Source organism: Rattus norvegicus, chromosome 5 (assembly GCF_021556685.1).
Source record: "Rattus norvegicus strain SHRSP/BbbUtx chromosome 5, alternate assembly SHRSP_T2T, whole genome shotgun sequence".
Lineage (NCBI taxonomy): Eukaryota > Metazoa > Chordata > Mammalia > Rodentia > Muridae > Rattus > Rattus norvegicus.
This window is the reverse complement of record NC_141538.1, coordinates 158,830,958-158,857,018: the sequence shown is the minus strand read 5'-3', so window position 1 is coordinate 158,857,018 and position 26,061 is coordinate 158,830,958. Positions and strand designations below refer to the sequence as shown.

Here is a 26,061-nt window from a genome sequence, read left to right as displayed (position 1 = left end):
GGTCACATCGCTTTCAACATCAGGAAGCAAAGAGAGGTACATGCTGGTGGTCAGTTCCCTTTTAGTCCAGTCCAGGTCCCACGTTCCTTCCAAGAGGATCTTCCCACTTCTGTTCCCACTCATCCAGTGTGCCGCTCACACTGCTCAGAGGTGTGTCTCCTAGGTAATTCCACAGCCTGCAAACTGCACAGTATGAACAACAAGGAAGGGCTGACGGTTGGCCTCGCAGAACCTCCGTTTCAGCCAGGGCCTGGCACCCAGACCTACTAAACGGGCAGGCCCTGCAGAGTGGAGCACTGCACACTGCACCTGCCCTGAGCCAAGAGCTCTCCGGTTTCGCTTCCCCTCCCCACCACCGCTCTGCCCACAGCCCTGCCTGGGTGCTTGCCTCACTGGGCCCTGAAACTCTGGAAAGTTTGAGGCATGATTGCGACAGCTGCTCTGGCCCTCTGAGGCAGTACCATTGTGCCCCCTTCCAGATCAGTGCGTGAGGCAAGAGTGGGGCGCTTCCTCAGTCCATTTGTCCCTCTTAGGTCCCTTTGAATGACTCCACTCCCTTCTTCCTGCCCACCCCTGACTGTTGCTCTGGGAACCCCTGTATCCCCGACTCTGTCCTTCTGCAGCCTGACCCCCCCACCCCTGGAATGGTGAGAGGCTCTGTAGGTCCCTGGTTAGCTTTAGATTAATTTTTTATCATATTTTTATGCAAATAAGGACCGAGAGAATGTTCCCTGCAATGAACACTCGTGCGTTTAGCTCTTGAACGAGAGAGAGTAAAATCCAAACAAAGCAAACTCGATAAAAATAACACTACAGGGCAATGTATAATATTCCTGTCCACAGTGTCGGTGAATTCTGACAGCTGATGTTTTCTTTCATAGGACCTGAACTGCTCACAGTGTAGATGCTGCGTGCCTTCCCATGAATGGGTACTCCCAAACCCTACAGGGTGACTTACGTGGAGCCCCATTTTCCCACCAATGTCCATTTTTTGAGCATTTTCAGTGCGTCCTTACCATCCTGTGCACCCCTTTGCTGGTTCCCGTTGATCTTGACACAGCTCCACTCAGCTACCAAATCCTCAAAACCTCCGACTCCACACAGAAGAATGTGGCATTAAAGTCACACCATCTAGGGGGTGTGGTGTGCACGCCTGCTTTTTTTAGCCACTCACAGTGAAAATCCAGAAAGAGGCCTCAGCTCCCTTAAGGCAGCCTGAGAACCATGGGCTAGTGTGTGCCACCGTTCCCAAGGTGCCATTTAAGGTCTTCTCTGAATTGCCTGTCCCTCCCTCTCTGTCTCTCGCTGTCCACCAGTGTCTCCTGTATTTGTATCAACATCTGAGCTCTATGCCCTCCCACTCCCTACCACTAACCTGTCACCCTGGAACCTTCCTCCCAAGCATTTTCTACCATCTGGCTAGTTTACTTTCCTCCCCTGCTGTCTGCCCAACCCTATGGGTCCTAAGTCCCATAGGAGCAGGGACCCTCCCTGCCCTACATAGCTGGTCCCCCATATGTCACTGAACAGTCTGCTGCTCGAAGGCTGCTAGGAGCCTCAGCACCTCTGCACAAGCTCCTCTCTGGCTTGGCCACACCCATCACATTCTGGCCTGTTGAAGGCTCCCCAGTTCTCCGAGAGCATGGCTGATTAGGTCTTATGGTCCTTGTGAGCCTCCGTACAGACTGACTGTGGCATGATCCCAGGTATGACGCCTTCTCCTTCTGCTGGGACCTCTGTCCCAAACCTGGTCATATTTCCTTTAGCACTTCCCTTGGCTCTTCTCTGTGGACATAGCTGACTTTTCCCATCAGCAGACGCTTAGCTTCCCCAGCCTCAAGGCTGATCCCTGTGTCTTCTCTACCAGACAAGGTGTACTTGGGCCCCCCACGCCTCTTCCAGGAGCTACAGGACCTGCAGAAGGACCTAGCGGTGGTGGAGCAGATCACCCTGCTTATCAGCACCTTGCATGGCACATACCAGGTAGGCGTGGCCCAGGTGTAGTGAGGGAGGGGCCCTGCATGGGGCCTCTTTGCACCCTGGCTCTGAGAATGGAGTAGTAAGAAAGGCTGTGACCCCCTGACCCTCTCAGAAAGCTTTGCCTATGTCTGGCTTTATGCACTAGTTGGAAGTCTTACAGTTCTTCCCTGGCCTCTGCCCCCAGCTTCAGAGTGTCCTCTCAGATGTCCCTCTGAGAGGAAGCAGCGACTGGGTGGGGCCCTCACCCAGGGCTAGGAAGTCCTGCGTATATAGATGGGATCCCCTCTCCTGTGGCTAAATGAACAGGTGTGTTGAAGGTTTTATCCCATGTGCCCCGGGTACCGTTGCTGTGTTAGGTCTCCTGTGGTTTTTCGGGAGCCAGGAGACTGTGGTGACCCCTTCTCTCCCCAACACTAGAATCTGAACATGACCGTGGCCCAAGACTGGTGCCTGGCCCTCCAGAGGCTCATGCGAGTGAAGGAGGAGGAGATCCACTCGGCCAACAAGTGCCGTCTGCGGCTCCTGCTGCCCGGGAAGCCTGACAAGTGAGGGGGCATGGGGGGAGGGGCTGCTGCCAGTGAGGGGGTCGGTGGGAGAGAGACAGAGACAGAGACAGACACACACAGAGAGTGTGTATGTGTGCCTAGGACCTCCTGCTTTCTGTAACCACTGTGGTAAGAGGTGGTATACACCCACTGTGGGCCATGCCCAGGAAAGCACCTAGCACATAGTAGGTACTTAGGAATGAGGGTGTGAATGAAGGGACGTCTTGCTGACATCTGGGTTAGCTTGGTTTTCTCTTGTCAGACTCACTTAGCCTACTACGTCATACCCTCTTTCCTCACCTCAGCCTGTGACATCCCAGTTCTTCATAGATAGACCCGGTCACCCCTTTCAGGTCCTCTGCTCACAAGATTCACCACAGGAGCTGGGGCACCCTCTCTGTGTGGAGAGGTGGTCTTAAGGCAGCTGCAGACTGGCCCAGCAGGCAGGCAGACTAAGAACAAGGCTGTCTCAGTTCTGTAGGCTGTGCCTGAGTATCCTCAGGTCACAAACAAGGAAGTGAGGCCAGGGGCCAGGGGCCAGACTCAGGACCCCTGGGCTTTGCTTGTGAACCTCTCTGCATAAGGTGGGGTCTCAGCAGTGGGAGTCAGAAATGCTCACTGCTCAGATGCTCAGGCCTGGGCCTCTGGAGTCCGGGAAGAGGTTCAGGAAGAGAACAGGGTTCTGATGTTTGAATGTGGGAGGCTGCAGCTTGAGCTTCAGAAGTTGCCCTCTCTTCTGCTGTCTCCTCTCTTGTGCCTTATTCTCCATGGCACCTAGAGACTGAGAGACAGTGTGCCCTGCCCACTTCCAGGGGGTGGGCTTACTCACAGGATGCTAAAGGGGCCGCTGCTGCTCTGTGGTGATGTCCAATCTCCTCTATCTCTCCCTTCCTCCATCCATCCCACCCCTACCCTTCCATCCTCCCTCCCTACCTCTTTCTCTTCCCTCCCGCCCTCCTTCCTTCCTCTCCTTCTCTCCTTCCTTCCCTCCCACTTTCCTACTCTCCCTCCTTCCTGTCCTCCCATTCTTCCTCTTTTCCTTTCTGCACGTGTGTCCACTCTGCATTCATCTCCTGAGTGAGTGCCTACCGGCCGCTGGGGAGAGACAGTATGAAGTCCTTTCTGGAGGTCAGCGAAATGCTGGCAGTTGGTGGTGCCAGGGTCTTAGCTGCCCATAAAGCCAGGGGTGTTGGGGGTCTGGGACTGGACTGCCAAGAATGGTTTAGCTCCTCTGGTTAGGTGCCCGAAGCCCATCACAGAGGGCAGAGGGCCATCTCCCCAAGGGGGTGGAGTTTGCCAGGCCACGGGCCTCCCTCCACCTTCTGGAGCACGGTTTGAAAAAGAGCGAGGCCTTCCAAGGCCTTCGGTGGAGCTGAGCTGCTATACCAGGCCTACCATTGGGTCCTGCCTCTCCCACAGGTCCGGCCGGCCCATCAGCTTCATGGTGGTCTTCATCACACCAAATCCCCTGAGCAAAATCTCCTGGGTCAACAGGTTACACTTGGCGAAGATCGGACTAAGTGAGTACAGGGTGTGGGCAGAGCCAGGGCAGGGTGGGGAGAGAGGCCGGGGGTATGAGCCTGAGGTGGTCAGCGAACAGGGTGAGTCCCAGTGGGAGGGAGGCAATGCTGTGCAGAAACAAACCCGGTTCTCAACCTCGGACCATGCCTTCCCTCTCTAAGCCTTGGTTTCCTTGTCCCTGAGTTATTGGGATTTGACACAAAGTGAATTAGCTGCCAAGGAGAGGTGATTCCTGCCTGCCTGCTAACCAGTCGTGTGTGGGGGCACTCACTGGAGGAACCCTAACCACCACTGACGGATTTCTCAGTATGGTGAAGTAGATAAATATCAGGCTGGATGCTTGCAAAAGTCACACATCATCTTTGTTTATAAGTTCCCTGAGGTAGGTCTGTTGAGAGCTTTAAAAAGAAAATCACTGAGGTCTCAGGCCCAGAGAGGAGCAGTAACTTTTCTGAAATCTCACAGCAGGAAGGGTTAGATGTAGGATTCAGACACCAGGCATTGTGCTTCCAGGGCCCAGGCCACCTCACTTGCCTCTGTCGCATCCCCGCTGTGTTAACACGCACAGGTATTAACACGCACAGGGTGGTAACGATTTTACGTTTGTTTTATGGCTTAGTGTCCTGGGCAGTCAGGACTGTATGGTGAGGTCTAGCCGAGACTGGGAGCATCTTTATTTACCTTGACTGTGTGTGTGTGATCTTTTGATAGGTGAGTTAATTTTTAATGTTTATTTTATGTATCGGTGATTTGTCTGCATGTGTATCTGCTCCACACACACGCAGTACCTGAAGGGGCCGGAAGAGGGCATCACATCTCTTGGAACTGGAGTTACAGATGGTTGTGAGCCACCATGTGGGTGCTGGGAATCGAACCTGGGTCCTCTGGACAAGCAGGTGGTGCTCTTAACCACTGAGCCATCTGCAGCTCCTCCAGTAGGTTCAAAAAACATTTCTGGATCAGGAGTCAGGCCTCTGTCAGTGGCTTTCATTCATTAAAAACCCCTTTTCATTTGCCTTGTATAGCAGTGTGTGTGTGTGTGTGTGAGTGTGTGTGAGCATGGGCATGTATGCATTCATGTGTATGTGCACAGGTGTGTATACATATATGTGCATGCATGTGTGTGTATGCATATGTATGCATGCGTGCCAGTGCGTGTGCATGTATGTGTGAGCGAGCATGCGTATGTGGGTGTATGTATGTGTGCATGCATGTGTGTGAGTGTGTGTATGTATGTGTGTATGTGAGCGTATACATGCTTGTGTGTGTGAGCGTGTGCATGCATGTGTGTATGTGTATGTACTCAGGTAAAGGCCAGAGCACAGGTGTTCCCCAGGCACCATCCATTTTAAAAGACAAGACTGCGTGTGTGTCTGCATAGATGTCTGTGTACCACTTGCATGACTTGTACTTTCGTAGGCTAGAAGAGAACGCGGAATACAACTCCTGGAAATGGAGTTGTAGATGGTTGTGAGCCATCATGTGAGTGCTGGGAACTGAACCTGGGTCCTCTGGAAAAGCAGTCAGTGCTCTAACCACTGAGCCTCTTCACCAGCTCCCCATGTTTGTTCTAGGGCCGACTGAGGTAGGCTGGGTAGCCAGCAAGCCCCAAAGGTCTATCTTTCTGTTCAGTAATGATGCAATTATAAACATAGGTGACTGTCCCCAGCTTGGTTTGTTTGTTTCCCTATGTAGCCTTAGCTGTCCTGGAATTCACTCTGTAGACCAGACTGGTCTTGGACTCACAGAGATCCTCCTGCCTCTGCTTCTCCCATCCCCTGGTAATTTTAGACATAAAGACCCCGGACAAAGCTCAGAAGGCTCTCTGCTCTTGAGGAACTTAAGTTTGGAATGGACACATGGACATTAAGTGGAGTGGTGGACTGGGAAGGGGGTGAAGTGGGTCATGTGGCTGCCACAGAGAGTGAGGGCTGGCTGTGTCAGGGAGAAGCCATGGGGAGATCTGGGCCAAGTGATTCAGGCGTGGCAGCCACAAGTGTGTAAGTCCTGGGGCAGTAGTGGGTGGTTCACAGTGGCCAGAGCAGGATGTGTATGTGTATGCGTGTGTGTGCGTGTGTGTGTGTGAGAGAGTGTGTGTGTGCATATGTGGGTGCACGAATGTCTGTGGGTGCGTGAGCATGTGCACTTGCACATGTGTGTGAGTGTGTGGGTGTGAATGTGTATGCATGCATGACTGTGTGTGTGTGTGTGTGTATGTGTGTGTGTGCTCACGTGTGCACGAGCATGTGTGCGCCCGGTCTCTGAAGGTGTTCCCTGGAACATGGGGCGCCTGTGAAATCACAGTTGGTTTTCATCCAAGTGAGGCACTCTGCTGCTGTGCACAGGGCCCTGGAGGAGGGGGTGGGGTGGGGTAGAGGGGGGTGGGGGGTGAGGGTGGGGGAGCAAGCGCAGAGCGGGAGGATGGGGAGGGTGTGTGGCTCTGCAGGAGCTGGGACCACAGGTGTCTGCTTGGTCAGTGCCCAGGGCCCTGTGTCTAGGGCTGGTGTTTCGAGACCAGAGGGGAGGCTGCAGAGGACAGAGATTCCGGCCCTTGGAAGGGCTAAGGCGGTGCCTTTTCTGGGCCTGGGGGCAGGCACGAGCTGTCTTTCCTATTTTATCTTCAAGGTGGGCCAATGCTAAAACTCAGTGTAAGTCGGCTCTGCCTCCCTGAACCCCTGCCTCCTGCCCCCTCTTTCCCCTCCCCCTTGCTCCTACCTTCAGGCTGCTGCCTCCTTCCCCTTTACCCCTTTACTCCTTCTCCCCACCCCACCCCACCCCTCCCCTTCCCCTCCCCAACCCTCCCCTGCCCCTGTCTTACCTCCCTTCTTCCCTCCCTCCTCCCCTGCCCCCTGCCTTCTGCTCTTCTCCCCAGTTCCCTGCCCCTCCCCAACCCTCCCCTGCCCTCTGCACCCCTTTCTCCTGCACCCCTGATCCTTCCCCGTCCCCCTGCACCCTGGGCTGCTTCCCTATCCTTCATGTCCCCCTCCTCCATCTTCCCCTCCCCTTGCCTCCCTCCTTGTCTTCCTTTTTGTTTCCTTTCTCTTCCTCAGCCCCCCCCCCCACTTCCTTCCTTCTGTCCAGTTGGAGCTAGGGTGGCATGCAGAGCCTTGCCTGACTAACACCCTCAGTTCTCCTTTTCCTCCTGTTTGAGGCGGGGGCCTCCCTGAGCTGAATTTACTCTGTCACCCAGGCAGGCTTTGAACTCACCAGTCCTTCCACATTGGCTCTCCAGGTACCTGGGATCACAGCGGGGCTCCCAGGCTGGCTGTTCAGGCAGCTTCCCAGTAGAACCTGGATGCTCTATGGAGCTGGGCCCTTGCTGCTGGGCCTGGTGAACTGGTGAACGTCTTATCTCCACAGAGTCACTTCAGCAGTCTTCATAGGAGAGTCGTTTGAAATTATATGTGAATTCCAGGTCCCCTAGGACTTGAATAATTTGTTCTTTTCATTTGGCTGCTTTTGTTTCTCATCTGTAGTGTCATGTGTGTGAGTGTGTGCGCACATGTGTGTATGCATGTATGTGCATACATGTGTACATGTGTGTATGTATGCACGTGTATACAGGTATATGTGCATGTGTGTATGCATGTATTGTGTGTGTCTGTGCATGCATGTATCTGTGTATGCATGTGTGCATGTATGTGTGTACATGTATGTATGTGTGTGCATGTATGTGTGTACATGTACATATGTGCGTGTTTATGTCTAGGTCTATGCGTATGTGTATATGTATGCATATGTGTGTACATGTGTATATGTCTGTGCATATGTATATGTGTGCATGTATGTGTGTGTGCATGTGTGTATATTTGTGTATGTGTGTACATGCATATGTGTGTATGTATGTGTGTGTATGTATGTGTGCACACATATGTGTGTGTGTGTGTGTGTGTGTGATGTGCAAGGAGCAGGACCATGTTAAAGATGTGTCAGTCCTTTATCATATTTAATTTTCTTCCTCATCAGTGAGTCAGGATGGCCATCCCCCAAAGACTGAAGGGCAGACTTCCTTCCTGAGCCCCAGTTTCCTCCTCTGTGACCAGACTGGTTCTTTAAGGGCCATTGCTAATTGTAACAGGGTCTCAGGTGCACTGGAAGGTGCAGCAGGGGACTGGGGCAGGCCTTATGCCATGCGACCTGGAGCCAGAAGACACCGTTTGGTTCCTAGTTCCAAGGCTTCTGAGCCACTTTGCCCTGTCAGCTGTTTGGCTTCCAGCTCTGGAGGAGTCAGAGAGTAGGCACCATGCAGGTGCTTCAGGCCACAGGGTTCTGGTGAGAGATGGGGTGTGGGTGTGGGAGGCAGCCCTGCACTGGGGAGTTAGAGCCTCCCATGGCGGAGCAGAGCTGAGCCAGACTCTTCCCAGCCATCACAGCTGCTAGCCTCTATACATAGAGGTTATGGGTTCACACAGAGGGCTCCAGAGAAGGAAGGGAAAGTTGGGGCTCTCCTGGTTCTGCTTCCTACCCTCCCTCCGGGTTCTTAAGGCTCTGCTCCCCTGACCCTTATAGTTCCAGGCCTCAGAACCTCTCCTGCTGACAGCTCTCCAGAGAGGGTCTGGGTGTGGCAGGCCCTTGTCACACCCCCGCTTGCAGGAGTATCAGAGGCTTCAGGCAGGAGGCTGCATGCAACCTGGCTGCCTCCCTCCTTCACGTCTCGGGTGTAGTCTTCAGCCCTCTCTGTCTTCACAGCTACGGTCATCTGCAACCTTAGCCCCAGGAAGCCTCTGACTGTGTCCTAGATCTCAGTCTCATTAACTCTGCAAACCTTCCAGTGCTAGGATCCCCTACGCCAACGGGTCCCCGGTCCCTGGGGTTATGAGGGCCAGGGGAGCAGAGTCTTGAGAACTGGGGTGTAGCAAAACTCTGAGAGCCCCGACCTTCTGAATACTGTGACCCTTCAGTACAGTTCCTCACGTTGTACTGACTGCTCCACCCCAACCATAAACTTATGGTTGCTACTTGATAACTATAATTTTGCCACTGTTATGAATCATAATATAATTACCTTCTTTCTGTTGGCCTAAGGTGACCCTTGTGAGAAGGTCATTTGCTCCCCCAGAGGGGTTGAGACCCACAGGTTGAGAACCACTGCCCTAGGCTTTTTCTGGATGTGCTGGCCCTCTTCTCTGGGAAGGGGTACAAGGCTCTACACCCTAGCTGGAAAGTTATGACCTTCAGCTGGCTTCCATGGCTTTAAGCAACTCAGGGTGGGGTGTTTCATGGAAAGGGCGCTTGGCCTGGTAACCGACTGTCACTGGTAGCATTTCCTTGCACCAGGCTGTCTGATAAGGTCTTGAAAACAGCCGTGGTTCTGGGAATTTTGAGAACAGTGGTCAGTGATGGTGAAGACCGCAACCTCAGCCTCTTTCCACGGTGTTAAGGGGAGGGAGAGAGATAAAAAATGGCCACCATTTCTGCAGGGCCTGGTATATCCTAGAGCTCGTTTATAGTCTTTCTAGGCTCCCCAACAACTCCAAATGATTGGAATTCTGTCCCCTGTTCTCTAGACGGGGCAACAGGCTCCGTGCCATAAGATGTTTTGAAGACTGGAGTAGGCGGTGCCTGGAGTAGGCGGTACCTGGGGTAGGCGGTGCCTGGAGTAGGTGGTGCCTGGAGTAGGCGGTACCTGGGGATTGGAAGAGATGGGTTCTAGGCTGGGAGTGAGAGAGAGGGGAGGGCTTCCCTCCTATGACGCTATGGCTCTTGAGACCCATAAGCATTGACAAACACGGCCCTAAATAAGCTTCTGCTTAGTGTCAGTTGAAATCACCTCTGTGCCTTTGGTGCCTCTCCTGAATGTCACCTGCCCCAAGTGGACTTTCCGTGTTCAGTGGCCACAGCCTCCTCATCTGGTCTCAGCTGCTCTGGTCTTGTGACAGGGACAATGGCAGTGGCAGATGGGGAGCCGCAGCTCCATTTTCTTTTAGCGTTCCCAGTTGCGCACAAGAAAGACACCATCTGGAGGGAGAAGGTCAGATCGTTAAAGATATATATGGGCATGAATTGTCAGGGCCTGATAGGCTGTGGGTGCACAGGGGAAGGGAGAGAAGATCTGGGGGGCGGGCGGTGTAGAGGAGGAGGCTGTGCGTTCTCTTATCTGGCTGTCAGGTGGGTGAGCGCCACAAGTCTCCGGCCTGACTTGGAGGGTCTGCCTGACTGAGTGTTCCCTGAGGGCAGGGACACGTATCTTAAATTGGCTTTTGTTTATTTACCTCTGGGCCTTAACTGAGAAGGCACCGTGGCCTGCGCATACTGTGCTACAGGTCCATGGCTTACTTTACTGTGTTTCCCCGACCGGGATGGGGGGCATTTTGTTCTGCGCATGTGCGGAAGTTGTGCTTTGCCTGACAAGTCTCTCACATGCTGACTTTTTCTCTTTTCTGTGGGCAGGACTAGGGTTTATGGGACAGTTTCTAGGACCCAGAGTGTGAAGGGCCACTTCTGGGCCTATTAGGAAACGCCCATCAGTGCTGAGTGCTTGGCAGAGATGGGAGCCGTCGGGGTCACCGGTCAGCCTTTGGTATTAAAGGAAGCGTCTCGCTTCTCCAGTGTTGTCACCCGTGGGCTTCACTCCAGCCTCTGTAGCCCAGCTGGCGTTTGGGCTGGGCCTCTTCTAGGAGTAGTTCTTCCTTACACATGCTAGCCTTTCTCTTTGGCCTCTCATAAAAGCAAATCACATTGCCCGGGCATTTTAGATACCAGTGCAAAATGGGCTCTGAGAGAAAGGTTATGTTCAGGTTGCCCTCGGTCATTGGCGTGGATCTGTAGTATGGCTGCCACGGTGTAAGTGGTTGCTATGTGTAGATAGCTTTGGCCTTCACAGACCATCAGCACAGTAGAGAAGAACCTCCTGCCTCCACACCCATGCACACGGAAGTGGAGAAGCCGTGGAGAAGAGCCAACCCTGTTCCTTCAGTTATGATGGGTTGTGCCTTATAAGCTCATCTGAAGGGAAAACTGCATTTAACCCCTTACCTCCCCACATCACAGCTTAGCCCAGCCGACCTTTGGTATGCCTGTGTCATTTCCATTAGCCCAGGGTCAAAATGTGTGCGTAATCAAGTGTGTGTAGGTTGTGGAATGCGTGTCCTAGCATTGCCAGATGGCCCAGGTGCCATCTTTAGTAATTCAGACAAACCAAGTATGGATGTGTGGACACATGCATACGTACATGCCCTTGTGAAAATGCATACACAGGTGGGGGTTGGGAAATGTGTCAAGGTCCAAAAAGACAACCTCCAGAAATGTCTGGTGTGGTGATCCGGGTGACCTGGAGCTGGCTGTTGTGCATCCTGAGAGATGGCGCCACCTAGTGCCAGTTCAGGGAAAGATCAACGCTCAGTATCCAAGGCCGGTCTCGGCTTTCCCACCCTTGCAAAGTGGATGGACATAAATTGAGTCGCTCCAACCTGGAGACACTTGCAGTAATGAGGGATGTGACAACTCTAATGGGCTGGAACTCTGTTGATAAGGAAGGACCGGCATGTGGTTAGGCGAGGCTTTTAGGAGAGGAACCCGCTGCAGAATGGCTCGAGTACTAGCTGGGCAGCGTTCCACGTAACGGAACACCAAGAGCTGCGCGCTGAAATGGCTGACAATTATGGAGCCTGGTGACCAGAAGATACAGCTGGGAGGGAGGGGTGGCTCTTGTAGCTCTTCCAGAAGAGTCTGGGCCTTACTCCAAGCAGACCAGGACGCCACTGGTGTTTTCAAACAGGAGCAAATGACGTTCTGTGGAGTTGTTACAGACTAGCCCTGGAGGTTGGGAAGGGTGCCTTCCTGTTTGCCAACAAGGAGGAATGTGGGACTGAGGGAGGCTGGTGTCCCAACAGTTGATGACCTCCTCATGACCCTGGAGTTGTAGGCGCCCTGCAGGTGGGCATCTTCGGGAAGAGCTAGAGCATTGCTATGTTGGTAGCATTCAGCCTGGCCTTGTCAGAGAAGGCGTGGCCTGTTGGAGGAGGCGTGGCCTGTTGGAGGAGGCATGGCCTGTTGGAGGAGGCATGGTCTTATTGGAGGAGGTGTGGCCTGTTGGAGGAGGCGTGGCCTTATTGGAGCAAGTGTAGCCTTGTGTTCTTTTTTTTTTTTTTTCTTTTTTTCGGAGCTGGGGACCCAACCCAGGGCCTTGCGGTTGCTAGGCAAGCGCTCTACCACTGAGCCAAATCCCCAACCCTAGCCTTGTGTTCTTGCAGGTTTAGTGTGAAGAACTTGGTTCCAGGAGCCTAGTAGCCCAAAGTCTCTATGCGGGTGCTGCCTCATGCCACAGTCAGGACCTACCTAGTTTTGCTTCCCAATCCCTGTGTTGCAGTGTTACTTCTATGGTGATGAGCGCTCTACCCACATTTTATTGCTGTGAATGCTGGCCAGGTGGACCCACAGCTCCTTTCTCATTGCTGCAACAGGAACATGGAGGGAAGTTTTTTTTTTTTTTAAATGTTGTTGGACCATAGCTTGAGGGGTGCATTCCACCATGGAAGGGAAGAAAGGAGGCAGGGCCTCGAGGCAGCTGGTCACATCACATCTGCAGCCAGGAAGCCGAGAGAGATGGATGCAGGCACTTAGCTCACTGTCTCCTTTCTGTGCAGTCCAGGACCCCAGCCTAGGGAATGGTGCCGCCCACATTCAGGGTGGGTCTTCCCTCCTCGGTTAACCCAGACTAGAAATTCCCTCACAGACATGCCCGTAGGTTGGTCTCCATGGTGATTCTAGAGACTGCTAGGTTGTAATCAGTGTTAACCGTCACACCTTCCTGCTTGCACACACACACACACACACACACAAACACACACTAGGGCAGTAGCCTTGTCACACTGGATGGCTGTTGTGATCTGGTATATAAGAAAGGAAGGCCCCTTAGTAGGCAGAATTTCTGGGGCTGGCATTAGTTTCTTTTCTCCCCGTTCCTCTCATCATTAAAAGGTTAAAATTTCTATTGTGAATGGGTGTTTGTCTGCGTGTAATTTCCATTTCTGCCTGGTTCCGATCCCTTGGGATAGTCGTGAGCCACCATGTGGGTCCCGGGAGTCAAACCTGGGTCTTCCGGAAGAGCAGCCAATGCTCTCACACCCAGCCATCTCTCCACTCCAGCCTCCTCCTATTCATTCTTTGAGCCCATGTGTTCTGACCTCTTAGTCCGTGCCGGACGCTGCTGCAGGGTTAGAGGTGAATGACGTATCCCAGACCCTGGCTTACAGCTTACAACTGAGGGACCTGTGGTGACAGCCACAACTAGGTCTGTAGCTGACAAGGATTCAGGTGGGCATGAGACACCAAGGGGCACAGGACAGGCCCTCAGAGGAGATGCCATAGCCAGGGTGGACAGGAAGGGCTCGTCAGAGGAGGCTGACTTCGAGCAGAGCCCCGACCACCTCCTCGCCATCTGCTGCTATAGATCCGCCTCTCACTTCTTCAGACATAGGCGTCTGACTCAGTTCTTGAAAACAGGGACCTTTGCCTATCCCTTAGCAAAGCACAGGATGAAGGAAGGCCTCCGCCTCAGCCACATTCTGCTCAGCAGACATGTCTCACATGGTCCAGCCCAGACCTGGAACTTGCCGTGGAGCTGAGGGTGGTCTTGAACTTACGAGGCTCCTGCCTCCGTTTCTGAGGGCTGGACGATGGGTGTGTGCATCACACCTGATTCATTTCACGCTGGGGATAGAACTCTTGTATGCCAGGCAAATGGTCTATCAATGGAGCCACATACCCAGCCTTATAATTTCATCCCCCACCCCGCTCACGGCTAGACCGAATGACCGTCGAGCCCCTAAGGTCTGTCTGTCTTTCCCTGCTGTCACCTGGGTTGCAAGTACTCACTCTCACAGTATTCACAGGGGTGCTGATTTGAACTTGGTTCTTATGCTTGCACAGCAAGTCCTAAGACCCATTGACTACTCCCCAGACCAGCCACCCTTTCCTTGGCAAAGGAATTGAGGCTCAGGGGGTTGGAGTGTCTGCACAGGTGGATCCGTGGTAGGGTCAGGCCGCGACTCTGCCCTCAGGGTTCCCAGACCCCCCGACCGTGGTCCCTAGCCCGAGGTTCGTAGCCTGATACTCTCACCCTCATCTCAGTCCAACAGGCATGTGGGGCGGGAGTCTGACCAGAGGAATGAAGTCACCAAGAGGCCTGGCCTGCTGGGGTCCGTGGTGACCCCCAGGGCCAGTTGCTATGGCTGGGGCTCACACCCTAACTAGTTTCATATACCCCCTTCCTCTCACTGCAGGGGAGGAGAACCAGCCGGGATGGCTGTGTCCTGATGAGGACAAGAAAAGCAAAGCCCCATTCTGGTGCCCCATCCTGGCCTGCTGCGTCCCTGCCTTTTCCTCCCGGGCCCTCAGCCTGCAGGTGAGTGGACCCGTCACGGGGTTGCTGTGGAGGCCCTGCCTAGCCTGGGATAGCCAGTGTCTAGGTAGTGTCGTACCTGCAAAATCTCACTCAGCGTCTCAGTCCAGCGGACAGACCCGGGGGCCAAGCCATTCGTTCTTGTTCTGCGAGCTACCTTTCCTACCAAAAGAAAGGTCTGTGTGAGTGACCAGCATGGGTCACGGGGTGGAAAATTCCATTATTTTGTGACAGTGAATTCTAGCAGCCTCATCTGTTGAAGGCTTGACTCCGGACTGTGCCCGAGATGATGCCACCAGGCCACTGCTGGCTTTGGCGGGACTCTCTCCTCATCCCAGGATGCCTTGTGGCGTTCATACCCTCACTTGCCCACGGCATCCTTCTGGTATTTAGCCACACTTCCTGTAATAGTGGTCAGAACAGCCTTTCACAGGAGAAGCCCAGCCAGGTCTTCGGAAATGACAGTCAGTGAAGGGGTTGGTTTAACCTGATTACAGTCTCCATGGTATTAACCACCAGGAAGCTCGCCCCCACAGCCGTCACTTGTCCCTTATGTCCTGGCAGAGCCCGCCCCTCCATCTGGAGCAACTGTTGTCTATCCTCTCCCAAGCAGATGAGGACCCTGAGCTCTGGGACGGGCGAGCGAGCGTGGGACCCAGCACAGATAAATAGTCCCAGGAGCCGTGCGGGCTGGGCTGTAGACTGGGGCTCTAAGACCTGAAAGAGCGCCCTTGCGATGTAAGTTCATCGTCCATTCCTTTGTTCATCTGTCCGTTCGCAGGTCATCCCTGAGCACCTACTGTATACTAGAACTGGGGGTGCAGTGGTGACCAGGACATACGAGGTTCCCGCCTCATAGGGCCTTTAGTCTAGTGGACAAAGGGACCTCAGCACACCGAAGGGAATATAAACAATGTTAAAGCAGAGACACAGTAGGCATGGAAGTGGGGGCTACATGGTTAGGGAGGCCCCTTGAGGAGGTGGCATTAAACAGAGATCCACATAGCAAGAAGACACAGACCCCAGAGGACCCTGGGGACCCACATTCTAAGTGGTCAAATCAATACGGAGCAGACAAATCAAAAGGGTCAGGCAGGGAAATAGGACTGAGCTCGGCTTCGTCGTCTCTTAAAGGAGCCATCTTCTAGTCCTGTTATGGTGGCCGTTAACTTTCGATGTGAGTTCTGGAGAGGACATTGAGACTATTTCTCTGGGCAATGAGGCTAGCCCCTGGGAGAGGGAGACTGTGATAGACTTGCAGTGTTTCATTCTTGAAGCCCCAATGGACCCAAGGCAGGCAGTGGTGTCATCTGGATCTTGATTTGAATCCATGGATGGGGGCTCTGTGGGTAGAAGAAGAGGCCAGGACAGTCAGTCGAGGCTTGGAGCCCAGTGCAGGGGCCTGCCGGAGGCTGGGTCAGCCTGGGACCTGGAGGCCAGGGCTGGGGGCAGGGAAAAGTTAGTCTCTCTCTTCTGCTGCTGAGCGAGCCTCACCCAGAGTCTCCCAAGGAATACCTAAAACTTATCTAATTCATTTTTTGAGATACATTCACTTTTATTTTAAGTGTACACGTGTGCCCCCATATGCATGCATGCAGTACCCACAGTGACCAGAAGAGGGCACCAGATCCCATGGAACTGGAGTTGCAGATGGTTGTGAGCTGCCTTGTGGGTGCTGGGAATTGAATCCAGTTCCTCTGCAAGAGCAGTCAGTGTTCTTAACTGATCTGCTGAGCCATCTCTCCAGTCTCCTTTGTAATAGTTAAAAGAAAAGGTTTTCCTGGAGAGTATGGACTGTATGTTAAAGGGAAATAATGAAAGAGTGGGGTTACCTTTGGGCCTTGGTGTGGAAGCCAGTGTCCATGGATTGTCTGGGTCTATCCTGCACTACTTACCCAAGGGTGGCCCTGGGGTGCGATGGCCTCTGCAGCGGGGCCCAGGTACACAGGTCAGAGAGGGTTGACGGAGTCCCCAAGCAGCCTTCTGTCTCCTCTGCCATCCAGAACCTGGGAAGGTAAATGAGGGCCCGTGTGTCTCCTCACTTGGAGCTACTAGGGCTCAAGAACTCATGGGCTGGCAGAGTGCTCAGCCCCACTCAGTCATTCCCAAGGAGCCCCACGTCAGCCGAGAGAGCCATGCATGAATATCTGTGGGTAATGGGCCTGAAGGAGGGGGTTCCTGGGAACCCGCCAGAGCCTGTCTTGCCATATTTCCTGGGCTGTTCTCACTCAGCCCTGCCCGCCTCCTACCTAGCCCAGACAGCTGTGCCCCATCAGCTCTGTGCCAGCAGCCGGATGAATTAGAGCGGAGACTGCCAGCCTTGTCCAATTACTGAGGGAACAGATGTGTATGCGGGTGCTACCCGGGCTTCTCTCCCACTCCCTTGGGCTCTCAGGTAGCCACAGGAGTGGGCAGGCAGCCTGTTTCTTCCCTGAGGAGGCTGGAGTTGGGTAAGGGAGAGTTGCTGGCCCCACCTCTTTCCTGGGCAGACAGGACCTTGGCCTGTGAAGTGTGCATTGAATTCTGTTCTTGCTGGTGGTTGAGGCTCAATTCTCTCCTTGGAGCAGGCAGCTGTGCCCATGCTGGGCCATGCCAGACCCATTGGAAAAGGACAAAGGCTGGGAGCCTTCCTGCCGGACTTGTCCCCCAGCCTGGAATGCCCCAGTGGTGTGACACTGGAAAGCTGTCGCGGTTCATAGTGTAAAGTCACATCTTTAGTATCAGTCGAAGAGACAATTGAGCCCCCTAGCACCCCGTGACTGGGTCAGAGGGAGACTTAAATGATATGGTGAAGGATCTGGAGAGATGACCTAGTGGTAAAATGCTGACCACACAAACGACAATTTGATCCCTGCGCTCATATAAAAAGAGATGGGTGTGTACTGTGGGCCTGAAGCCAACCCAGTGTTGGGGGAAAGAGAGAGGTGGGGCTCCAGGCTCAGTAAGATACCCTGTCTCCAAAAAGAAGGTGAACGGTAGTTGAGGACGACGCCCAGTGTCGACAGTGTTGACCTCTGACCTTCAAACCCCTGTGCATACACATGCACATGCATATATGTGCACACTCGACAGAGTTGTGTCCAGTGCATTCAGGGCAAACATCTTGGCAGGTCCCCTGGGAGTTCCCAAAGGCTGGACCGCTGGCAAGTCTGAGGGTTCTTTTTGGGCTCTTGACTCCATTCTAAAGTAGGGGGCCTGTCCCTGGAGGGGCAGCGGGAAGTCAGGGGAGGACATGCCACAAACCAGGTTTGTCTGAAGGCCCGCCTGGCCATAGGTTTGGGAGCGTCAGGTGTGTGCATTTTGAGATGCTTTGCTTTTTAATCAAATTATGTTGTTTATTTATTTACTTGTGGAGGCTTGTCATGGTGTACATTTGGACATCCATTTTATCGTTCCCCCATGTGGGTTTAGAGCTTTGAACTTAGGTCGTTGGGCTTGGTGGCAAGCCCGTTTGCCTGCTAAGCCATCGCTCAGGCTCTCTGAGATGCTCGAGGCTTGAATGCCTTGTGGCCCTGGGGTTGTAGCCTGGCCCCACAGAGGGTATTCAGCCAGATAGCTTAGTCCTCAGCTTCCCAGTTCAGAAGCCTCTGTTCCGATGGCCACCAGCCTTCACTAGCCACAACGGGTAATAGTTTTTCTATGGCTATAACAAAATACCTGAGGTTGGATACTGTAAGAAGAAAAGAGGTTTGTTTGGCTCACTGTTTTGGAAGCTGGACATCTCAAGTTCAGACAGTCCCAATCCTTTCCCTGGTAAGATCTCAGGGTGATGACATTATTATGATGGGACCAGTCACATGGGGAGACCAGTATCTGGTGAGAAATAGAAGTCAGGGTTCAGGGTCAGGCTGGTTCACTTAGTAACGAGTCACTCTCAAGGGAGTTAACCGGGATCCCATGAGAACTGCATTCATCTCTTCCTGGGATGTTGTACCCTCAACCTAATCACCTCCACCTCTTAGAGGTCTCACCCGTTTACACTGCTACCCTGGGGACCAGGCTCCTAGCACGCAGGCCTCTGGAAAACACACTCGGACTGTAGCTGCTGATTTGCTGGCTGTGTAGTTGGTCAGTTGTGGTTCATATAAAGTTCTGAAGAATTCTATGCAGGCCTTGAGAGCCTCCCGGCTGCTGGGTGCCGGCTGGGCATCCAGGCCTGTGCTCCATGCTGTTTAGCTGCCCTCTTCAGGCCCTAAGGCCATCCCAGCCAGATGTCAGGGCCCCACTTACAGTCAGGGAGCTGATGTGGAAGTAGGGTTGGAGCCGAGGCCAGCTTCACGCAAAGCCTGCTCCCTTTCTCCAGCTACTCCCTGCCTCTCTCTCGTGCACCTGGCTCCCCAGAAGCTGGCTTCCTGTCACGAGCAAGTCTGAGGGACACTTGTCCCTTAAGGAAGTCTGTCGTTGTCATTACCATCTCAGACCCATTTCTGTCAATCACCTAGCCCACGGGAATTGTCATGGAGATGCCCGAGTCTGGGCTGTGACGTCACCGTCAGCCAGCACTGGCATGGTAGCAAAGGTTCTGGTGGCTTCTTGCTCAGCGTGTGGGCCAGGTGGGAAAAAGTGGGACACCATAGGGCTGAGGCCGCTGCCCTGGGGCTTCCAGGTAGAGAGAGTTCTAGTCCTGCCTCTGCCCTTAACATGCTGTGTGACCTCAAGCCATCCCGTCGCCTCTTTGAGCTTCAGTCTGACTGCTACACGAGGAGGGTGTCTGAGGTAACTTCTGGCCCTCTTGCCCAGGACGGTTAGGAGTTTTGGTAGAACGCTCCAGCAGAGCGGGACTGGCTGGCTCTTCACCAGCAGAGGGCAGCACCTGCCTAGGAAAGTCTGTGTCTGTGTCCCTTGGCACAGCACCTTCCGTCCTGCCCCACTGCCCGCCCTCTCTGTACTGTCCAGAGAGCCAGGCTTTCTGGGAAACAAGGCTCTGAGAGGCCGCCCGGCAGGACAGAATATGAGCAGCCAGCGCGCACAGTGATAGGTGACTGCCAACCCACTTCCGGTTTCCACAGGTTTACGCGAGCCGCCCAGTGCCCCTGAGCCAGTGGGTCCTTCCGTAGACAGAGACTGATACAGAGCGCCTACATCTCATTTCCACTCCCCACAGCTTTCTGGAGCCACGCGGGAGGCCCCTGGGGGTGCAGGAGCAAGCGCTGACCTCCTCTGTGACCTAGTGCTGCCCGGGCCCTCTGTGGACTTTGTCTTATCCATCTTCAAAATAAATGGCTTGGATGCGGGAGGCACAAGGAGGGGGCTTAGGGGTCCTCAACAAGCCTTACCTGGGAGCTGCCTGGTTCCAGAGCCTGGGTAGATCCAGAGCACCCGGCAGGCCCTTTCTGGACAGAAGGTTCTAGAAGGACAGTGATCAGTATGAAGCACAGAGAGCCGCGTGTGGCCCGTGTCCCTTCTTTGATCCTGTCCTCAGGATTCTCGTTTGGGGGCCAATGGGCTCAGGAGTCTTTCAAATGTTTGTTGTTTTGGCAATCTTACCGGTTAACCCAACTGTACTGTCTCTGTCTCCACAGCTTGGGGGCCTGGTCCACAGTCCTGTGAACTCTCCTCTGCTGGGCTTCTCGGCTGTCAGCACTTCCCTTCCACAGGGCTACCTTTGGGTAAGCAGTGCCATTTGCACAGCTCTGGTGATGGTGGTGGTGGTGGTGGTGGTGGTGGTGGTGGTGGTGGTGGTGGTGTTTGGTCTTCAGGATGGGGACAGAGAAGGTGACACCCAGGAAGGCTTCTGAGAAGGCCTCCCATCCCTGTCTACCAAAGGCTTTCTAGAAACCTTGGGGCTTGGAAGTGGAGGGTAGGGCCTCATCCAGGTTAATGGAACTCGGGGAGAGTGAGGCTTTTGCAATTGACCAGCCCTCCGGGAGATAGCTAACTGGAGGCTGTGCAAAGGCCCGGGTCACAGAAGGCTGGGGTCACAGGAGGCCAGGGTTACAGGGGATTGGGATCACAGGTGGCCTGGGTCACAGAAGGCCCGGGTCACAGGAGGCTGGGGTCACAGGAGGCCGGGGTCACAGGAGGCCCGGGTCACAGGAGGCTGGGGTCACAGGAGGCCGGGGTCACAGAAGGCCTGGGTCACAGGAGGCTGGGGTCACAGAAGGCTGGGGTCACAGAAGGCTGGGGTCACAGGTAGCCAGGGTCACAGGAGGCTGGGGTCACAGGTGGCCTAGGTCACAGGAGGTCGAGGTCACAGAAGGCCTGGGTCATAGGAGGCCAGGATCACAGAAGGCTGGGATCACAGGAGGCCGAGGTCACAGGAGGTCTGGGTCACAGGAGGCTGGGGTCACAGGAGGTTGGGGTCACAGGAGGTCAGGGTCACAGGTGGCCTAGGTCACAGGAGGCCGAGGTCACAGGAGGTCTGGGTCATAGGAGGCTGGGTCACAGGGGTCCAGGGTCACAGGAGGCTTGGTCACAGGGCTGGGTCCCTGGCCTCACCGTGGCCCAGGTATCAGCACTATTACTCATCTCATGTGGAGCCTCTACTTGCCTTCTCCATTTCTGCGGTTCTCAGCAAAGCCCTGACTTTTGGCCCTGTGCTCCTTGGGTTGCTGCCTGTCCTCTTGTCCAAGGTTCTGGCTTCATAGTCCCTGGCCATGCTCCAAGACACGCTCCTTCCCGTCTCTGTGCATTTGTGCCTTGGCTTACCTTCAGACTGTAGTACAAATATTGATTGTTTTCCCTCACTGTTTCCCAGTTATCATCTCGTATCTTATGTCTCTAGTCATCTATGCACACATGCATCCACTTACCCTGTCCATCCTTCATCTGTTCATTCATCCACCCACCTATGCATCCATCTACCCGTCCATCCACCCACCCACCCACCCACCCAACCATCCATCCATCCATCCACCCACCCAGCCATCATCCATCCATCATCCATCCATCCATCCACCCACCCAACCATCCATCCATCCATCCACTCACCTGTCCATCTGTCCATCCATCCACCCACCCAGCCATCATCCATCCATCCATCCACCCACCCACCCATCATCCATCCATCCATCTACCCACCCACCCATCCATCATCCATCCATCCATCCACCCACCCATCATCCATCCATCCATCCACCCACCCACCCACCCATCCATCATCCATCCATCCATTCATCCATCCATCCACCCACCCATCATCCATCCATCCATCCACCCACCCACCCATCCATCATCCATCCATCCATTCATCCATCCATCCACCCACCCAACCATCCATCCATCCATCCACTCACCTGTCCATCTGTCCATCCATCCACCCACCCATCCATCATCTATCCATCCATCCATCCATCCACCCATCATCCACCCACCCATCCATCCATCCATCCATCCATCCCATCCCCTCATTCATCCATCCATCCACCTATGCGTGCATCTACCCACCCACCCACCCATCCATCCTTCCTTCCTTCCTTCCACACACCCACAGCCCAACCACCACTCACCCATCTAGTGGCCCACGCATGCATAGCGCACCGATCCATTCACTTGACAGGTGTATATTGGGTGCTTACCATGAACTCGACACAAAAGCGAAACTGAGCAATACAGAGGTCATTTTCAAGAGGCCAGGGGCTCATTGGATATTGCTTGGGAGGCCTCTGCAGGGGAAGCTGGAGAGCTATGTGGGTGCTGCAGCCACGTTACAGTAGTACCTGTTGCTTGACTGCCTTTGGCCGGGAAACTAATTTGTTTCCTTGTAGCTGGAAGCACGTGACCATTGTTGAGTGTAGGGTGTGTGTGGAGAGTAAAGAGGGAGTTTCCATCACCATCCCCGAGAGCTGTGTGTTTGTGTGTGTGTATGTGTATTTGTGTGTATGTATATTTTTGTGTAGGTGTGTCGTGTGTGTATCCCTCAGAACTGTGTTTTGTGTGTGTGTTTATGTGTGTATATGTGTATCTGTGTGTCTATGTGCATATGTGTATGAGTATGTTTCTATGTGTGTGTGTCTATATATATGTGTATGTATTTGTCTGTGTGTTTGTGTACATGTGTGTATTTGTGTATGTGTATGTGTGTGTATCTCTGTGTCTGTTTGTATCTGTGTGTATGTGTGCATATCTGTGTATGTGTCTCTCTGTGTGTTTGTGCATGTGCCTGTATCTGTGTGTATATATGTTTGTGTATGTATGTGTATATATATTTGTGTGTATCTCTGTGTGTGTCTGTATTTGTGAATCTATGTCAGGGTGTGGTCCCTGGGAAGGGATGCTCTGTTTGCTACCAGACAGGTTTTCCTGGCCTCTGTATCTGTGTATATCTGTCTGTGTGTCTGTGTGTCTGTATATATGAGTCTGTGTCACCGTGTGGGAAGGGATGCTCTGTTTGCCAGCCTGACAGCTTCTCCTGGCCTCTGCTCCTAGGTTGGCGGTGGGCAGGAGGGTGCTGGTGGCCAGGTGGAGATCTTCTCCCTGAATCGGCCTTCGCCGCGCACCGTCAAGTCCTTCCCACTGTCAGCCCCTGTGCTCTGCATAGAGTATATTCCCGATCCAGAGGAGGAGGCTGAGGGTGCAGAGGAGAGCCGGGCCACCACTGATCCCTCAGTGACAGTGCACCCCACTGTGTGCCTCGGATTACAGGATGGCAGGTGAGGATAGACAGAGATGGCTTGTGCTGTCAGGTGGATGGCTGCAGGAAGTCCCTCTGTGGACGGCTAGCCAAAGCACCCTTCCCCAGAGCAGTGTCACCAGAAGGATGGGGACCTGAGACAGCCAATGTGGGAGTCTAAGTGTCAGGAGTGGCTTATGTCATTGCTCACACACACACACACACACACACACACACACACACACACACCCCTCTGGCACCACCTCCTGGCCGTGCATCCTTAGACACACCATGTTAAGTCAGGCTCTTGTCTGAGGGGAAGCTCAGGACCCCTGCAGTCTCTCCCTGTCTCCCTGGTTGAGTCTCAAGTTCCTGTGGGCAGTGAGGCTTAGCACCCACCACCACGCCCGTCCCAGTGCAGGCTGTAGATACCGTTCAGAAGACCAGTCCCATCTAATCCTGAGAAGATCGTCCAACAGAGAAGCCCCCTGCATCTGTGCTCTTCACCATATCCTGTAGGAGACTTTGTGTACCTGAGTACCTACTGTGTGCCTCAGACATGCTGGGTGGGATCTCTCACCATGACCTTGCAGCCTGGGGGCTATCCCCCAATCCCCTTTCCCACACAGGGAGGAGCTGAAGCCAGCATTCCAAGGAGAAGTAGTAGAAAGCCACATTAACCTCCCTGTAGTCCAGGCTGGGCCTGTGGCCTACTGCCCAGTCTGGGCCTGGACTTTAGGGGACCTGGTAAACACTTTTAATTTTAGCTTTGAGCCAAGATAAATTTCATGTAATACAAAATTCATCTTTTCAGGGGGGCTGGAAGTGTGGCTCAGCGGGAAGAATACTTGTCCAGTCAATACAACATCTGGCTTCTGTCCCTAGAACCTCAAACTGGACATGGTGACTCATGTCTGCGAGCCCTTGAGAGGCAGGAGGCAGAGGGTCAGAAGTTTCAGGTCATCCTCGGTCACAGAGCAATTTTGAGGCCCGTCTGGGTCACATCGAGACCCTGATTTAAAAAAAAAAAACAAAAAAACAAAAGACAAAAAACAAAGTGAAACCAATCATTTTAGTCATTTTGAGGTACACAATTTGGTGGGTTTTGGCAATCACGACTTAGCTCCAGAAAATTCTCATTACTCCCCAAAGAAGCATATACCCACACCCTTTCCTTGAAAACTGCCGGTCACCCTTGGCCTCTGGGAGGTTGCCCTCGGGCATACCCTATAAATGGTACCCAGTATCTCATGGCCTCTGTGTCTGGCTTCTTCCCCAATGGCCCTCAAATGGGCACCATGGCCCCTTTGATGGAGAGAACAGAAGGAAGGTCACCACTCCAGGTCAGCAGCTGGGAGTCAGTGGTTGGATTTGAACTCAGTTCTGGGTGGCATTGGAACCTAGTTACTTTCCTCACTGTGTTCTGGAGCCAGAGCCCTGACTTGTCCTGTGACAGAAGCCAGGGTTTCTGGAGGAGAAACTAGGGTGGGCAAGCGAAGCCCCAGGCAGGTCGGTGCCCATGAGTCATAGTGATATCATCTTTCCCTCCAGCATCCTGCTCTATGGCAGTGTGGACACTGGAACCCAGTGCCTGGCCACCTGCAAGAGCCCAGGCCCGCAGCCCGTGCTCTGCCTGCGTCACAGTCCCTTCTACCTGCTTGCCGGCCTGCAGGACGGAACCCTCGCTGCCTATCCTCGGACCAGTGGTGAGGACTGGTGGGTGGGTGGGTGGGAATGGGGGTGCTTATGGACACCTCAGACTGGAGAGGACCTGGCCTTTCCATATGGAAGTCTCTATAAAAACAGAACACTTACTTCTCTGTCCATAAACAAGCCCTGGGGGACAGTGCTCCACAGGCCGAGAGACTGGGGGTGGTCTTGGAAAGATCTGGCTTCTAGCTCAGGCTCCTCCCCATGACAGCTCTGTCCCCGGCGAGTGGTCCTCCTTTGTGCCCTGGGCTCTTCTTTCATAAAGTGAGAATCAGGTTGTGCCCGGGCACCTCTCTTGGTTCTGCTGAACTAAAACCACTCGATGTGGGCCGGGCACAGGCTAGAATGGATGCTGAGAAGGAGAGCCCCCCTTGGGAGTGTTTTTAGCAGAGCTATGCTGCAGTGGTGTGCACTGTGCTCCGGGAACAGTGTCAAGCATGTGATATCCCCTCACCTTCTTTTTTTTGGAGCTGGGGACCGAACCCAGGGCCTTGCACTTGCTAGGCAGGTGCTCTACCACTGAGCTAAATCCCCAACCCCATGTTCCCTCATCTTAAGCCTCATGATGCTACTCTAGCAAGTAGTTACCTCTGTTCCAGGCACCAATGCCCTGAACTTTGGGGTGGGAGGAACACAGTGTGTTCATAGCCCTGTGGGTGCCATGCCTGGTCTCTGAGGCCCCCGAGGCTCACTCAACCCCCGGGTTGGTGGTGAGGACCCGGTGGCAATCGAGGAGACCCCAGGGCTCTACAGCACCGTCCCCTCCCCCCTCCCCAGCCAGCTCAACTCAGATCTGAAGGCTGCTTCATTCTTGCAGCCTGTTGCAGGGCTATAAATGGATATTTGTAATGACGGTTTTTTTTTCTTCCCCCTACTTGGCACTATGTTGGTATTTTTAATTAGCTTTTGATAAGGCATTTATAGTTTTTAATTAAAGGGGGAAGAAGGGAAAAAAAATTCCCTCTTACCATCAGACGGAGCCGAGCGTGTGTGTGAATGTAAATCCTGGCTCAGATGTGCTAAGGTTTAGACAAGAGGTTCTGAAGGGGCCACCCACCCTCCCATGCACCCTGGATACCGTGACTCAGGCAGGCTTCATCCAGCCCTGACTACTCAGAGGAGGGCTTAGGTGGGCGGGGCGTGGGGTTGCTGTAGCCAAGCACCACAGCGGTGGGTCAAACAGTGGAAGTTCAGGATCGGGGCTTCTCCAGTTCTCAGCCGCATCGTGACTGGTGGGGATGCCACTTGGGTCTTCTTTGTCCTCACGAGGATGTCTCCCTGGTCACGCACTCTTGTGTCTCTATCTCCCCTTTTACAAGGATGCCTGCTGTTCTGGGTTAGGGACCATCCCAGGTCCACTAATTACATCTGTAAGAATGCTGTCTCCAAGGAAGGATAAATTCTGGGGCATC

The 26,061-nt window shown here is 53.7% G+C and overlaps 1 protein-coding gene across 15 annotated transcripts in view; it reads left to right on the top strand.

Annotated features, from left to right (window-relative positions):
• Arhgef10l (Rho guanine nucleotide exchange factor 10 like) overlaps positions 1-26,061 on the top strand; it is a 159,780-nt gene that overhangs the window by 106,327 nt on the left and 27,392 nt on the right. For all 15 annotated transcript variants that reach the window (XM_087551093.1, XM_087551091.1, XM_087551088.1 and 12 more), the window contains 7 exon segments: positions 1,868-1,983; positions 2,398-2,525; positions 3,945-4,045; positions 14,270-14,391; positions 19,911-19,997; positions 22,756-22,979; positions 24,491-24,645. In XM_087551093.1, the coding sequence (XP_087407219.1) occupies positions 1,868-1,983; positions 2,398-2,525; positions 3,945-4,045; positions 14,270-14,391; positions 19,911-19,997; positions 22,756-22,979; positions 24,491-24,645 (933 nt within the window).